Here is a 15,834-nt window from a genome sequence, read left to right as displayed (position 1 = left end):
TTAAATTAAAGTATTTTTTCATTGTAAACATGAAAGTAAGAGTTTTCTTCCCCCAACCTCTCATTGCTTAAAATCACTTGTCTGATAATTAGTAAAACAGTGCCAGATCTGCAGTGATAAAATTGGCTTTCTGCAGATTTTCTGTCTTGTACCTTCAAAAGTATTTAGAACATGACAATTAAGAAAATACCTAGATTAAAAGGTATGTTGGTAAACAGCTATTGGTGAGAAAGTGGTAATTTAGACATTTCTCCTCTTCATAGAAAAAACTATAGTATATACATTTAGAAACACACCTAGAATAGCAATTTAGCAGCTTTTAGCAATGTAGCCATGTGGTGTTTTGTACCCATTCATCCTTACAGCACAGGTAATTAAGTTGATATTCCAACACAACTTCCCCTACTGACCTTTTAGAAACAATGTGTTTTCCTGCATTAACAAATTAACTTCAAATCAGTGGCTTTTCCAGTAAATATGGTCTTCATATAGTTCGAATATACTTGCTTATCCCACTCTTGTGACACATTAACATCAACATTAAAAATGAAGCTCTGGTAAAGGGCAGATAACTGTTATCTCCTGGTGCACCTCCACGTCAGTTACTCCTCACTGCCCTTTGCCTATTCCTTTCAATGCTTCAGAACACTGTTTTAAGCCATGCTATTTCCCTATCTGTATTTAATAGAGAGAACACGCTGCTGTGAATGTATAGTTTTGTCTTACCATTCTATTCATATCTCTTTAGGGTTCAGAAATGTAGTATGTGGTGCAACTCTAACTTTATTTCTCATAGCACTTTGGTGAATAAGATAAATATAAATCTGAGTGTTGAATGTGACTGTGTTGTTACAAGTACTGAGGACACAGCTCTGAGAGTTAACAGAATGACTGTTTAGAAGTTCAAGAGATGTAGAAGTTCCTACACTTTTAATCTCTTCCTAAATCTGCATTTTAGATGTGTCTTTATTGTGGAAGCATATAGAATCATTTTTTTCCTCAAAGGTGAAGGCTTAATTTAATCATATGTGATATTTGTATCTCAGCTGGAAAAAATAATCCAGTGCCAAGATAAAGGATACGAATGCATCAGCTCCTGCAAAGGAGTAGTTCATTGTTGCTGAGTAGGTCTGCCTGTAACCATCACCCAGAGAAAACTGCCTCTGTCTGATCAGAAATGCCTGATGGACATTCTCACCGAGTATTTCTTGTGTCTGGTATCTTGTCACTTGCCGGCTGTTCTGGAGGAGAAATAATAAAATTTTCAGTAGACAGGTGTAGAATTTTAGCTGCTGTTTGAGGAAAGCTTCTCAAGATGCTGGTGCAGCAGATGTCAGTGAGATAGCAGCTATCCATCCTTTCTTTTGCTGGCAAATCTTGTAGCAAGGTCATGAATTTGAATGATTATTTTTTTTTCTTAAGGTAGCTGCATAAGGAGTTTAGATTATGACTCTTCAAAGGTATGGATTTATCAGTAAATTGTGCCTGGACTGAATTCTACCTGGAATTCAAGATGTCAGTCTGTGTGGCATTGATTTGTCGTGTGATAACTTCAGTAAGGGAAGGGGAGAGTTCTGTCAATGAAAAAAGTAAGTTTCGAAGAGCAGCAAGATGAATCAATGGTGATAGCAGCAGAAAGCTTAGTAAAAAGGAGAAGAATGCTGGGAAGAAATGACTGCAGGTTTGACATCACAGCTGTGCTTATAGGTTTAGATTGTGTTAAGAAATAGTCTGAATTGCAAATAATCAAGTAAAGATTTTTTTCTTTGTTTTTAATCTCCTATGTCACTTCATAAGGCCCAAATAAAATGGAAGCTTGAGGTAACCTCAGTAAGTGTATATGCATATATCATAAACTTTGACAAAGTCTGTCTTCAGTATTCCTTGGTCCTAGAGTTGAGTAATGAAATGAGAATCACAGCTCATATTAAAGGGAAGAGTTTTTACCCTCTTGAACTGAGAAAATATTGGAAGCAACATGGGCTTATGCTTACCTTTCAGAGATCAAAAGGAAAGAAAAAGTGCATAGAGTTTTGAGTTCTGGCCCAACACCATGATGTTTTAAGGTCTGACTTGTAATTGTTGGTCACTTAGGACTAATGGGAGTGAAATATTAGTGCTGTGTGTGGTTTGGCTGATTCGCAAATCAAGGAAGACACTGCTAGCGATGGCTTTAGGAAAATATTTGAATTTCCCACCTAAATAACCTGCTTGAGAGTTTTCTAATGTAGAAATGTTCACAATTTCTAGGTAAGTATAAGAGAAAAAATAACAAGGGGAAATACATATGCAGGAGGCATAAAAGAATTGAAAAGAATAAATGAATAATAATTGTATCTTGGTTTCGTTCTTCATCAGATACTTTGCCTAGTCTGTTAGGTAGTAAGTGAAGCCCTCTAAAGTAACCAGAAAAGTGCAGATTTCAGGTTTTTTCAGCTGTTTCATTCTGCTTCTGAAGAATAATAGGCAATAAGTATGCTGTGGTGCATAACAGAAGTTAGATATATTTCAAGATTGTGCTCTCAGCCTGAGCAGATATGATGGGAAGATACACAGCAGCCTAACTCAGCTCCTGTGACTGACCTGATTAGTACAAGGTGCAGAAGAGAAACAGCTAATGGCAACCATCTCAGCTAGCCACCCTGCCATGTCTCTCTTTGTTCTCTTTGTTTTCGTAGCTGCTTTCTTGGAAAATATAGAGGGAAGCTATCACATGGAATAATTCTGGCCTTGGCTCTCCATCCCAAGTGTCCTTTTTTGGTTGTGTGTTGTTTTTTTTTTCCTCCCCCACCCCAGAAAGCTGAGCCAAGTACATGTGTGCAGTCTGGCACTCCTTCAGTGACAACACAAGTAAGGAGAAATGAACCAAAGGATGCAAAAATATAATTTAATGGGAAATTTGAAAGAGAAGTCTGAAAAGCTGCGAGAATGAAAATGGTGTGAAAAAGGGTAGGCTGGACTTGTACAATTACACAGTGTAAGGGTAGTTGAGAAAAAATGTCAATCTAGGATAAAGGCTATGATGGTAAGAAGCTGAGAACTGCTAAGGTATGAATCTAGAATAGTTTTTGGAAAGAACTACAGTAATCTGCATAAGCTCTCTTTTTCTGTCTGAAGAAGCTGACTCCCACTGCCAGCTCCTGTTCTCTGTATGGCTGACAGGTTCTACGTGTGGAAGGCACCATGGGCTAGGGCAGCAGTGATGCAGTAATCGGCGTTCAAAGACATTCCCATGTCCTCCTCACTGAGGACTCCACTGCTCTCTGGAAGTGCCAGTATGTGTACAGAAGCTGCCACAGAGAGGACGCTAACTGTGATCTCATTCTCAAGATCAAAGCTGTACTGTAGGATGGTTTTATTTAGAATCTCATTAATCGCCAGTGGATTCCTTGTCTAACAGAGTATACCTTGAGATGCCATCTGTGTGAGGAGAGTCATGCTGCTGACTCAGTCAAAAGCAACTGGATTGGAATAGCTCCAGTGCTGTTACAAAGCAGTGAGTTGGCCAACTGCTAATTTTAAAAATAAGAGACCAAAACAAGCATCTTAATGCACTCTTCTGTCTTCATTGGAACTGTTGGTGATGAGGCTTTTAGTTTTCTTTAGAATGACAGTACACACTTTGCTCTATGCGTTGCATGTAAACCTTGGTCCGGTACAGCATCTAAACATACGCTCATGTTTAACTGTGTGAAAAGTTTAATTGCCTTAGGGATTTTTCTTGTACTCTTAAAAGTCTTTTCTAGTTTGAGGCCTTTACCATGAATTTTCACAAGCACTAAAATCACTCTTGAGATTTTAGTGAAAGCTTTTTTGAATGTCCTGCTTTGCAGGTTTCTTTCCATTTGCCTAAGTGTTGTCTAGAACACTTGGACCTTGAGGTCTAAGAATCCACCTTGAGCATTTTGTTGTCTCAGTAAATTTTAGATGCTCTGGTCTGGAGTGCTGATCCTCCTACCTTTTGGCTTATGTTAAGCCTGCATCAACAGGCAGCTATGGCTGTGGCACTCTGTAGGTCCTGACATTTGTCACTGGTTTTAGGGGTGGGGGGAAGGAAAAGAAAAAAAGAAAAATTGCATTTTGTGAGGTGAGTATGAAGTTAAGGTAATTTCATGTTGTCGTCTACTCATACTGCTTTTGCCACAAAATCAGAGGTGTTTTCATGTAGGTGACTTTAATTTAGTTTCCACTTTAATACAGCAGCAAAGACTCCGTCCGCCTCGGCCACCGCCTCCAAAGATACAGCGTTCGTCTAGGCCCGTGAGTAGTTGGTAGTTTTGTCTCACTGCCACAGCTTAACACTGCCTGAATTACGCTCTTAGTAGCATTACTAAACCTTGGTAGTTTGGATTGTCAAACTTTGCAAAAAAGCAATGTGTGAATTATGCTCCTAAACTCCCTTCTTCTCTGCTGCGGCACAGCCCTGGGACCTGCGTTTGTTCTGCTTTTCTTTGACGAGTTCTGCAGCTTTCAGTCAGTTCTGCAGGTAACTGATGCTGCTCTTGCAACATTTGGTTTTACTTTTGCGGTGATTTCTTAGAGTCTTGCTAGGCCAGCATAAGTTTTTAGCCAGTGAACTTTTGAAGACTTGCACTAACCTCAAATATGAAAGGAAGCAGAAGTCTGAAGAGACTTAAAATTAATTTGGGACACTCAATTTTTCTCCATAAAATAGAGGTGTGAATACACATGAAGAAAGCAAAATCCGTATTAGGGTGGTAGAACATTAGTATCACATTATGGATGATATATGTAGACTCTGTGTAATGTAGTGTAAAAAATGTAGGCACAGCACATTGGCGAGAGGAAGTGACTCTGGAAGAGAAGAACTACGCAGACATTCTCAGCGCAATACCTGCGCTGTGTTAGGCAGGGATACCTTATCTCAGCAGGTTTTCATTCAAAACTAACTGTAGGACAGTTGTCACATACTAAGTACACCAGATAGCTTTAAAGCTGGACACTCTGCTGCATCAGTGTTTCTTTATTTTATTTTTTTGGTAGTACAGGCAAGCAGTATCAGCTTAGAAGGGGTGTTGGGTTTTGCAGCAGCCTTGGAAGATACTTATTTCTGTTTCGGACTGTTGCTTTATGAATACAGTTTCCCCAAAGTCAAATACATCTTACTCCTTGCTTCCATATTACATACATGTATGTGCATAAGAAATAAATGCAAGTTTTCAAATCTAATCTCGCTAAAACTTGTTAAAGATATGTTTTGGATGAGCAGGCAACCAGTTAACAAGTGCACTCGGGTGTGTGTTAACTTTTGATCTTTGGTGCATGTTTCTTATGTTACATTTCAATAGCATGTGTTTCTTTCCCTCCCTCTTTTTAACTCTGGGTGTTTAGCCTAACAGAGTCACTTGTATGGATTCCTGCTCTGAAGATTTCTGTTTTCTGTGTTTAAAAGGTAGCATTGACTATGCTTGTATGTGTTCTCTTAAATGTAATTAATGTGGGAGACACTAGGAATGAACTTTCCATGGTACTATGGGGTTCCCATAGCCCTCTTGTTTTGTGTTTGGCAGGTGTATGAGGGCACACTGTGACTCTTCTGTACAAAAGTTGCTGAACAGTATTGTTCAGATTGAGTAATTTATTTTGCATCAAGTCCTGCTAAGAGTGTTTAATCTCCCAGCTGTAGTGCATTAATAGTCCTCACTATAATGTGTTTGTGTCAACTGTCTTTGCTCCCAATGTGATTGATAAAAGGCTGGAAATGTAATAATAAAAGCTCCTGTTGCATTCATCTAGCTGTGTCAATAAGTGGAACAGAAATGCCTCATTCATCAAGAGGAAATTCAAGATAAATGCAAATGATTATAATCACTCCCAAAAATATGCTTGTACCAAATATACATAAATTTGTTGTTGTTCAGAACTGTTATTTGGCTTTTAATAGTTGAAACACATTTTTTGTGTGTGTAAATAATACTTTATGCGGCTGCTTTTTCCCTCCCTTAGTCTTGGCATGTATTACAGAGGTGGGTATCAGCAAGTAATTTACCCCAGGCTTTTACAGCAAGCACTGAAAGAGGAGACCAGGTCCTGCTCTTCCAACCAAGTCCATGTAATACCAGAATTCCTGAGAAATCCTTACTGGTTTCAGGATATATCTGTTAAGAGGAGGAATCCACGGGCACTAGTCCTTGCAATATGAGTCATTGCTAATGCTAAAAACAAAAACACAGACCAAAGAAAGGTTAAGGAAGCAGAACAGATATGTTCTTTGCATTCTGCTGTTTTGGAAATGTGTTGTAGTGGTATTATGAGAGAGAGAGAGGGTTGTTGCTTATAATTAATAGAGATCTGTTTGGATTAATAGTGGCTGTTTGGAAACTTCATTCAATTAGAAAAAAGTTAAAATATAATAATTATGCATAAAGTTGATGGAGACAGTAATAAGCACATTTAACCCTTCTCTACTGGATGTTTACCTTTATTCTTTTAGCTGTGGGCTCACATAATTGGATTTCCTTCATACTTTTGCATTTGATAAGCATTTAACCCTGCCTATTTGGCTACATAAGGCTCCAGATCCAGCAAGGAATTGGCTTGATTCCTGGCTTTCCCTGTAGTCCCCCATGAACAATGCTCTAAATCCTGCTTAGCATGTCACCCTGCACTTCACTGGTCTGGTGGCCCCTGGAGCCATCCCAAACTCTCATCTCTCTCCCCCTTCACCCTCACTCCCCCGAGGAACCACCCAAAAGGTGAAAGTGTTCACAGCATGATGACAAGTCCGCTTTACACATCATCTTCCAGCTCAGATTTAATTAAACAGGTTTCTTTCTTCCTCTCTTTTTCTCTTTCCCCTTCTCGCTCCCTTCTCCCCCCAGTCCCTCTCGCTCCTCTCCCCCCTCTCCTGCACGCACTGGCTCTCTCTCGGTCTCTCTCTCTGTTTTATCAACCCTAATGAAGCAGTATTCTTCATCGATCCTGCTGATTGCCAGCCCATTCCTTTTGTTTGTTGGCACCGAGCCATTCTGCCGCACTCTGACAGCTCAGCTCGTCTAATTAGCTCTGTTGTTCTTTTCCCCATGTTTCACCACGTTGCAAGTTCAGTTGAAGTTGCCACAAACTTAATCCTTCCATTCCTGCCATAAATTCACATTCTTAAGCCGTCTTTATTGTAGAGAGGAGCAGCCTCGTGTGGGGACTGATCTTCAAGACCTTAACATCTGACCTTTTCATAAGCCCTTTTTCCTAAGAAATAGTGGCAATACATCTCTGGATTTCTTCATCATATCTGCTGTACACCATTTCCTTTGAAATGAAAATTCAGTACAATAATCCTGCTGCTGTCTTCTGCATACTGTTGTGTAGTGCAGAAACATGACACACATTTTGGTGGCTTTTTCCTGGCAAGAAAATTTGAGGTTTATGTGCCTGGGAAAAGGAAAGAAAACCTAAAAGCCCAGAAGCTCCCTATCCCAAATAATAAAAACGCAAAACCAGAAAAAAAAAACAACAAAAAACCCAACAAAAACTTGCTGAGGTGGGAGGAAATCTTCATCTATTCTATCATTGCACACAAATTCATTAGTCATCCTAAGAGTGCTTATGCTGTCGGCCTAAACAGCTTCCTTTATATTGTGGCTATTAAGGGAGCACAAGCACAGGGAGGTCAGGAGTTGTATTCCTAACTTTACTTGAGGGATTTGGGGATTTCTTTTGAAACTAGCGTTTAGCGAAGCCAACAAATCGGACTCCTTTTCAGGTAAGGTAGTACTTGTTTAACAAAAAATGGAAAGCTGCTTTGTACAGCCTGACCCTGATGCTGCAAATGTTCATTCCCACAGTTGGTTCATAGGGGTAGGTTCATCAACAGGATTACTCACTAGCATGGGTAGGCACATCCATAAACTTTGCCTATATAGTAATCATAAGCATTTGTACCTTTTCTTGAAGTAGAACTTGTTTGCTTGTGGAGTTAATGTAAGTAAATTAAGTTTGATTTCTGACCATTAGAAGGTGATGGATATGTTATTTGAGATTGTGTTGGCAGCAACATCATCTTCCACAGAACAGCTCTAGATTTTATTACACATGACAAAAGATAAACTAATGTAACATTAGGGGTGACAATGATAATACATCCGGCAACGGTTTCTGTTCAGCTACTGAAAGGAAGCAGATTTTTAATGAAGAATGAGCTGTGTTTTCCTGTTACGACATTTATTCTAACTACAGATTCTTTCAGTGCTGCCTTACACAGAAGTCTTGACTTGAGAAGTTGGGTTTTATCCTCTTTGAACAAGAGGACAAAAGGATCATGATGTCCAAGCTGAGCTCCAGTTTCCAATGTAATGTACAGCAACACACAGGAGTTTCCAGTTTTACTCTGTCAACAAACTGTATAACAGGAAGCTCACATTTAGGGTATTTTTCATCAGAAATTTTAGCCCACACCAAACAGGACACTGGAACAAATTTGTGTTGCTTTGCTAATAGCTAATGGGCAGTGACAAGCATATATATTTCATTTGCTAGGCAAAAACGTGGGGATTTTTTCTCCTTACACAAGTTGAGTCCCTGTGGTTTATATTCATGCTTTCTATTCATTTGTATATCTACATTAATTTGTAACATTGTCGTGGCACAAAAAAAGACACACTGATTGGAGGATACCTGTAAGATAACAGTGGTTACACGTTTTGTTATTTATGTCTGTTGTTTGATCTGTTTGATGAAATGTCTTCTCTATGTGTGTGTCATAGGTTCGCCCACCAAGACCTCATGTTGTTAAGAGACCTAAGAGTAATATTGCTGTGGAAGGACGAAGGACTTCAGTCTCCAGTCCAGAACAGTAAGTACTGTGCTGCTCTTCTTCTCTCTACTTGTATCAGCAAGCAGTGTGTTCAGAACTATCCAAAGGAGAAATTAAAAAATACTACACATCAAAGGTTTTTGGTTTATGTTTTATTTTTATTAACTAAGGAAAAAATTGGTTTTCAAGTTTTGGAACACTTTAGAGGAAGTGTGAAAAAGCAAGAAACTGAAGTGTACTTCCTGGAATATTCTGGATTGGTAGGTTAGACATCATCTGATCAGCCTTACTCTGGGAAAGTTTTCAGGTTTTGGAGATTTGTTCATTTCTTTATTGTTTTGTTTTGAACTATGCTTTAAATGCAATTGTGAGCCGCCTCCCTGCAAATCCACTGTTCCTGCCAGGCTTTATCTGGAAGATACAGGATTATTTGTTTCAGTGATGGCAGTAAGGGTTGTCACCATTAACAGAAGGTCTGTAATGAACTCTGTAGTGAAGGCTTATAGAACTTAACTGTCTTGCATAGTACTAGCAAATTTACCACCTTCTTATATTTGACTGTCATGTAAACAGGGATAATGTTCTAAGGAAGTCGTACTGGTGTAGCCTACTGCTCATGTACAAAATGTGTTGGTTTCCACCATCTCTCTTGCTCATAGGAACACGATATTCTGTTACCTTGAAGATCTGTTTTTCCAGATAGTTTCATGAATGTCACATATTAAAGTACTTTTTTTCAAATAAGACAGTGCTGTGTATTGCTGCAGATACTCTTAACATGTTGCTATAGTTGAGTTAGCAATAGGCCATCGAGTGAAAGCCTGAAAAGAGAATGGATATATTGAACCTTACCAATATAGCCCAAAAGACGTTATAGTGTGTGATAAATGCATGTGTAGGCTGCATCAGTGCACATATTGGATTTAAAATAATTTGGATTCTTCTGAGTGTAGCTGCTTAACTGCTCAGAGGTACAAAAGAGTCACCAGCACTATGTTCTGGTTGGGAGTGGAATAGCATTTTCCAAATGTCCAGTGTTGTGGCATTGCTTCGACATGGGAATTCACACTGGAACTGCTCAAAGACTAAAAGCAGAAGACTCAGGGGCTGCAAGATGGTGGCACAGGTCTAGTCTGTCACAGAGTTTTCCTTGGAAGTTGTATGCACCTGCAGCGCAAAATAATTGCTTGTATCATAGCCACTTTGCATTATTTATGTCCCATACTGTGGTTGCTTTATTGTCAGTAAAGTGAAATGCTTTAGCTGATAAAGGTTACGGGATATTTGTTGTATTTGAAGATACTAAAATCCCATAAAAAGAAAAATGGTTGGTTTCTTTAGACACACCTTTTCCCCACATGTGTGCCAGTTCCCTGTCACCAGTGTTATAGGGTAGAGGTTGGGAATAAGAGGTAGAAGTTGTCCTCCCAAAGTTAAGTGCGTGGCTTGGGTTTTTTTCCCAGCCACTTTAGCATGGGGAGGTGTTCTTGCTTTTAGCTTAAATGAATGGTCACTGTTCAATTCTACCAGATTATTTATCCATTTTGTAGTGGAATTTGGTTGCCCTCTTGTGGAGCAGACTGCAAAGCCTGCAAAAGGGCTTGTGTGGTTACAGGGTGGTACCTGGCCCTGCACAGTTTATAGCAATTCTTAAAATAAAAGGTTTGTTCTTAATTTCATATGATGACTCATTGCATGTTGGTGAAAGGTAATTGAGTCAATTTAACCATTATATGTGTTTCATGGGAAGAAATATGGATCTTTAGATTGCCATTCCAATGTGGTTTACTGCTAATACGTATTTTCAATTCCTGCCAGTATCAGACCAGCAACAACCATAAACCTGAATTATAAATATAGTATTTATAGTAATGTTAGCAACACATTGAATCAAAATTATTATTTTACTTTGGTTTAATTTATTGTTGTTAAGTTTAGACTCTTTCACAAAGTAAACTAAAAAACAATTGTGAAAATAATTTACAATAATCTACAAAAGATAATGAAGATTCTTGGTAGCTGTAAACTGATTTGTTTTGCTTCACAGGCATTTTACAGATACATTTTTCTATCTTGTAAGTGTGGAAGAAAATGAGGTAATGTGCTCAGACCACTGACACTGGCTATAGGGTAGTACCAGTTGTGGTCTCTTCCTGATCTTTCACAGTTTTCCATATTTTATCCAGTTCAGATGCAGTGTCACAGCAGGATTGGATGTATTTTCATTCTTTGCTGTATCAGCTTCAAATGGCAAAGCAAACTTTGACAGAACTACCTCCAGTCTATTGCACTCTGCTAGATCTCCTGTAAAGTGTTTGCTTAGGGTGTTCTAACAAAACCAAGTTGGGGCAGTAGGGGGACAGGACACACAACACACACTGATGATGAGAATAACACTGAAGTGGTGAGTTTGGAAGTACAGGTGGAGGAAATACCTAACCGTGTACTTAAATAAAGCTCAAATAAATGGCTAAACTAAGAAATAACTTCAGGTGAATGCATTTGGAATAGGTAATGATTGAAATCAAAATGACATTTTGAAAAAATGGGAAGTATATTTTCAAGTAGTAATCAAGGATTTTCATCACAGGTTTCACAAACTTTCTTCTGTCCCAGTAAGAATCTTCCTCTGTTGTTCTGAAATAAAAACATAAAGTCAGGTATTGTCTCTTAAAAGTCCCTTGTTCTCTGTGAATGAAAGCACCCCAGTATTGTGTTTTCACTCATTACTCGGTAGCCTTGGTGTACCCCTGCTGTAGATCAGAGTAGATTCCATGGAATCAGCAGCACTGAGAGGGTTTTTTTCTTAAACGAAACTTTACCAGAACTAATTAATTATTAGCACTGGTTCCAAAACCAAATTATTAGCCAGTTACTTTTTCCAAATACTCGCATATGGGATATGTTTATGAGTAGGAGCTTCCGTTCAATGAGAAGCTTCTTTTTGCACTAACACTGTCATTTTGGTATTGAATGACTACTTGAAGGCATCAGAGACTTTTCTCAGCATATCTAACTCATCAGCCCAGGCTGCCCTTACGCATCCTCCCTCCAGTCTGTGGAGGCAGGATCCTGGGACAGGTACCGCTAACCACGGACACCCTTGTTGCCCAAGGAACACGTTCCACAGGGCAGCCTCTTCACCATTTGTAATGTTGCATGTCACCTCTGAAAAGCAAACCCTTATGTAAGTGGCCTTTCAGTTGTTACATTTGTTAGTACATTTCTTATGGTAAAAGGAAACTTGTATCTTCAGTTACATAAGTTAAACTTTTTTATTTGTATAAAAGAAAACTGTTGGTTTGGGGTATGTGTGCTCATTTCTAATCAGCCTTCAATTAAAACACAGGAGGGTGTGAGCAGTGACTTAAAAGATCTCCCAAGATGATGGCTAATGTCTGTTGTTAAACCACTATAGAAGAGCTGGTGGAAGAACTGTTGTTTCCTTCATCAAATTGTTCAGTAGGGTTTTTTTTTGCTATTTCAATAGGAAGATTATTTTTCTACAGCTTTATTGATAATTCAAGGTTTGTGATGTTTATCATTCGTCAAATTCTGAAATCTAACATAAATGTATAATTTTTTAAAAAAGTCTTTTAGTTATAAAATAAGAGGAAGGATTTGTAGATGAGAGGTCAGACAGTGCTGGATTACCACCTGGGGCAGTCCTAGACACCTGGGACATTGCTCCTTAAATACAAATTAGTTGTTCACAGAAATACGATGTTGCATTTTTAACAGATAGGCAGGTTTTTGAGAGCTCTCTTTTACACCACAGCAAGATTTCCTATTAAATGTAGAATAGGCTTCCAGAGGACTCTAGGATCTGTCTTCTGTAAGTACCAACTAGCTGGCTTCCAGGGCATGCAGAGTGGGAGGAAATTAAAATAGGAAATCAGAGGGTCAGGCTCACAATTAACAGCATGTCAAAAGGCTCTTGGGCTGGCTAAACCCATGTCAGTGCTGCAGCAGTTCATTATGGCTTTCCACAAGTCGGGTAGGACTTAGTAGAGAAGCTAATGGCTTTTCCTTGTATCACCTGAATGAAAATAGGCTGCAGTGCAATAGTGGGTTATTACACTGAATTTAGTATGAAGTCAGCATGATGGCAGGGTTGAATGATACAGGCTTATAAAGTACATTAAATTCCAGTTGTTGTAACCAGGCTCTTGGAGCTCTGACACACAGAATGTGTGTGTATGGTAAAGGTTTTCCATAGCACTGCTGCAAGCAAGATCTCTGCTTAGGAAGAAAGTTGAGCCAGCAAGTGCCCATATGAGCAAGGATGGCTGCAATCAGAAAGAAAATACTGCAGGGTATAGCAGACAGGGCTCACTGTGTGCGCTTTTGTTCCTCTCCCTTGGGAAAGCTGGTGTAGGGGAAGCTAGATACAATGAAGGTGGCACCAGGACAGCAAAGGGACAGCAAACGAGAAAGAAACATTCAGAGAGCCATCAGGTTCTGTTGCAGGCCTTGCCGAGCCCGAACCACGGCACAAGGCAAGCAGGGCTGCCCTGGGGAGCCTCGCTCTGTCCCAGTATGATGGTTTAAAAGAAGCTTTAATTTTGGGGCCTATTTCCACTGTCTGCTTTGGAGTGAACCTCCTAACTGTACGAATGTAACAGCCTGCCTTTGTCAAGGGATGAGATCGCTGCAGGGGAAATGGGTGAATAGATCCTTAGTACCGAGTAATAGGACAAAAACGCGAAATGCCTTTGTAGAACCTCACATCTAGATCTGTCAGAGCAGGCAGAGGTGTCATCCAGCTGGTTCCCACGTTAAATTCTTTGTTAGTATTTCCAACTCTCTAGAACATTTGTAAAAAGTTCATAAAGACTTAGTTACTGCTGTTCCTGGGTACAGGGATCGTGAGCTGGTGCTTTTGCTGTCTGCTTGGATGACTTGTGATACGAATTGTTTTGTCGTTTCTAATTTAAAATATCCTTTATGCTGATGTTTTTGGTTTTCTGGAAATGCTCTGCTCCTGTGAACATTCACAGTATACCAAGTGGCACTTTAAAAATCAAATGGATATTTTGCTATTTGTGTTAGCTCGCACTCAGGCGTCCCGAGTATTCAGAGTAAGCAGGAAGGAATTCCAGTGATAGGTCTGGGCTTTGTTCACATTGAATAGTTACTGGGTAATCCCCTCAGTCCCAAGTCTCCTATTTCATACTGGCAAGAAAAAGCCCGTGCATCCAAATTCCTCATTCTCTTCATTTTACTGTCTAAGAGGGGCAAATTCCTTGATTCCCTTGAGCTACTGTAGAGTCATTCTTAAAAAAAAAAATTTAAAAAAAATAATCCTCCCTCCAAATTGGGAAGCCCTTTTTTAGGAGAAAAATGACAACAAGTGCATACTGCCCCTTTGTACCACGATCTCTATAATCAGGAAAAAGCAACATGGTTGTTAAAAACCACAAACTTAATTTTCTCATGACCAAAATCTCTTTTTAAATTATTACAGAATTCTCCTTATTAATTCCCATCCCCTACACTCACATTTCTGTGTATATTTTTTTTTCTATCTCAAGTACATTTAGGTGTCAATTAAATTTGAAATATCTACATTTGTCAGCATTTCATTTTTGGCCAGTGTGATGTGCTGCTGATTTGTCCATGCATCCTGACACATGAAAAAAGCTCCTGAGATGCAGATCTTCCTCATTAAAAAAGAAACCCCTACTATCATAATGGTGCGCAGAGCCATGGAGCGCATCCCCAGCTTTATTGCGCTGTGTTTCTGACATGATATTTAAAAAGGAACAGCCACGGCTGTCAGTACTGTCATATGCTGGTGCTAACCGAAGACATGTTAAACTAAACATTAGAAAGAGATCAGCAAGTCATCTGCATGGTAACTCAGCGAAGAGATTAGGTAGGCAGGAGCTGGTGCAGTCATGTGGAGATGATGAGGGTTGTAGCGGTGACGGACACATCCTTTTTTCCCTCTCAGGCTGCAGCCGTGCCTGCCTCGTAGCCGGGCGTGCTGTGACCTGCCTGCTCAGAGACGGCTCTTTGTGCAGGGGATTGGAGCGAGTGGTGGGTGGCAGACGGCGGGAGAGTTCCCGAATTGGGTTAATGAGGGAATAGGCACTTTTTTTGGATCTGACTGCCTCGAGCTAATAAAAAATTTAAACTTGGACAATTTTAGATTGTTCATCCCTTCTCCTGGACCAGAATCATTACAGAGCACCCCAGCAGTGCAACTTAAGCGCTTGCTTTCTTCTAATTAGGAGGTCCCACTTTCATTTAAGGAATCTTGCAGCAGCAAGCCCGGTATATGTGAACTTGCTCTGTACATAATTCAGTTTGCACTGAGCTGCACTGAAGTGCAGCTGATGATCTGGCCAACAAGATCCTGTCTTGTTGGTTCAGAGTTTGTTCCCAGTTTAATAAATGTGTGCACACAGACGCAGAACATTTGAATTTAGCATAGTGTGAAGGCAAACAAAAGGTATCAGAGGCAGTGCTTTAAGGGAAACTGAACCAATACACTTGTTCTGTGCAGTTACCAGACATTTTGTGTACTGGTGAGATATGTAGAAATTCAGTATCACTCTCGATTTCTGGAAATCATTTTAGATTTTCTGGCATCATGGTAAATGGTAATTTGTTCTCCTAAAACGAAAAGATGTGTATGTAAGTTCAGCAATATTTTTGAAGTTTCTTTGGTTTCTGATTTATTTTAGGTGGAGCCTTTTGTTAATGTAAATTGAAAATTTTGGCTAATAGTCACTTTCTTAAAAAAAAAAGGATGGGGATTAAAAATAATGTTGCAGCAAATTTTTCCTAATGCAGTGGCCTCACCTTGCTTTCCCCAGATGCCTGTTGTAGCAGAAGAGAGGAAAAGAACAGCTATGCCACAGCTTTACCTGAGGTACCCCAGGCTAGGATTTAACACTCTCATCAGCATGTACTACCACCACTATTTGAGACTTTCTGTTAATGAGCTTTGACCTGATTGTGGATAAATATTTGTTCAGGGTGGCAGCTTGGGCCCTCTGAGCTGCCTGTTGCTGTGTCCAGCTTCCCTTTTTCTGACATACTCCTTTAGCCTG

The 15,834-nt window shown here is 39.6% G+C and overlaps 1 protein-coding gene across 8 annotated transcripts in view; it reads left to right on the top strand.

Moving 5' to 3' along the window:
- Positions 1-15,834, top strand: part of DENND1A (DENN domain containing 1A) — a 189,512-nt gene that overhangs the window by 166,922 nt on the left and 6,756 nt on the right. For 2 of the 8 annotated variants that reach the window (XM_062641011.1, XM_062641014.1), the window contains exons 20-21: positions 4,204-4,260; positions 8,724-8,812. In XM_062641011.1, the coding sequence (XP_062496995.1) occupies positions 4,204-4,260; positions 8,724-8,812 (146 nt within the window). The other 6 variants (XM_062641010.1, XM_062641013.1, XM_062641012.1 and 3 more) reach the window with 4 other exon arrangements.

This window comes from Pezoporus occidentalis, unplaced genomic scaffold (assembly GCF_034315485.1).
Source record: "Pezoporus occidentalis ecotype Australia unplaced genomic scaffold, CSIRO_AGI_Poc_V1 ctg68, whole genome shotgun sequence".
NCBI classification, from domain to species: domain Eukaryota; kingdom Metazoa; phylum Chordata; class Aves; order Psittaciformes; family Psittacidae; genus Pezoporus; species Pezoporus occidentalis.
The sequence above is the reverse complement of the archived record's forward strand: the minus strand, read 5'-3'. Positions and strand labels throughout refer to the sequence as shown.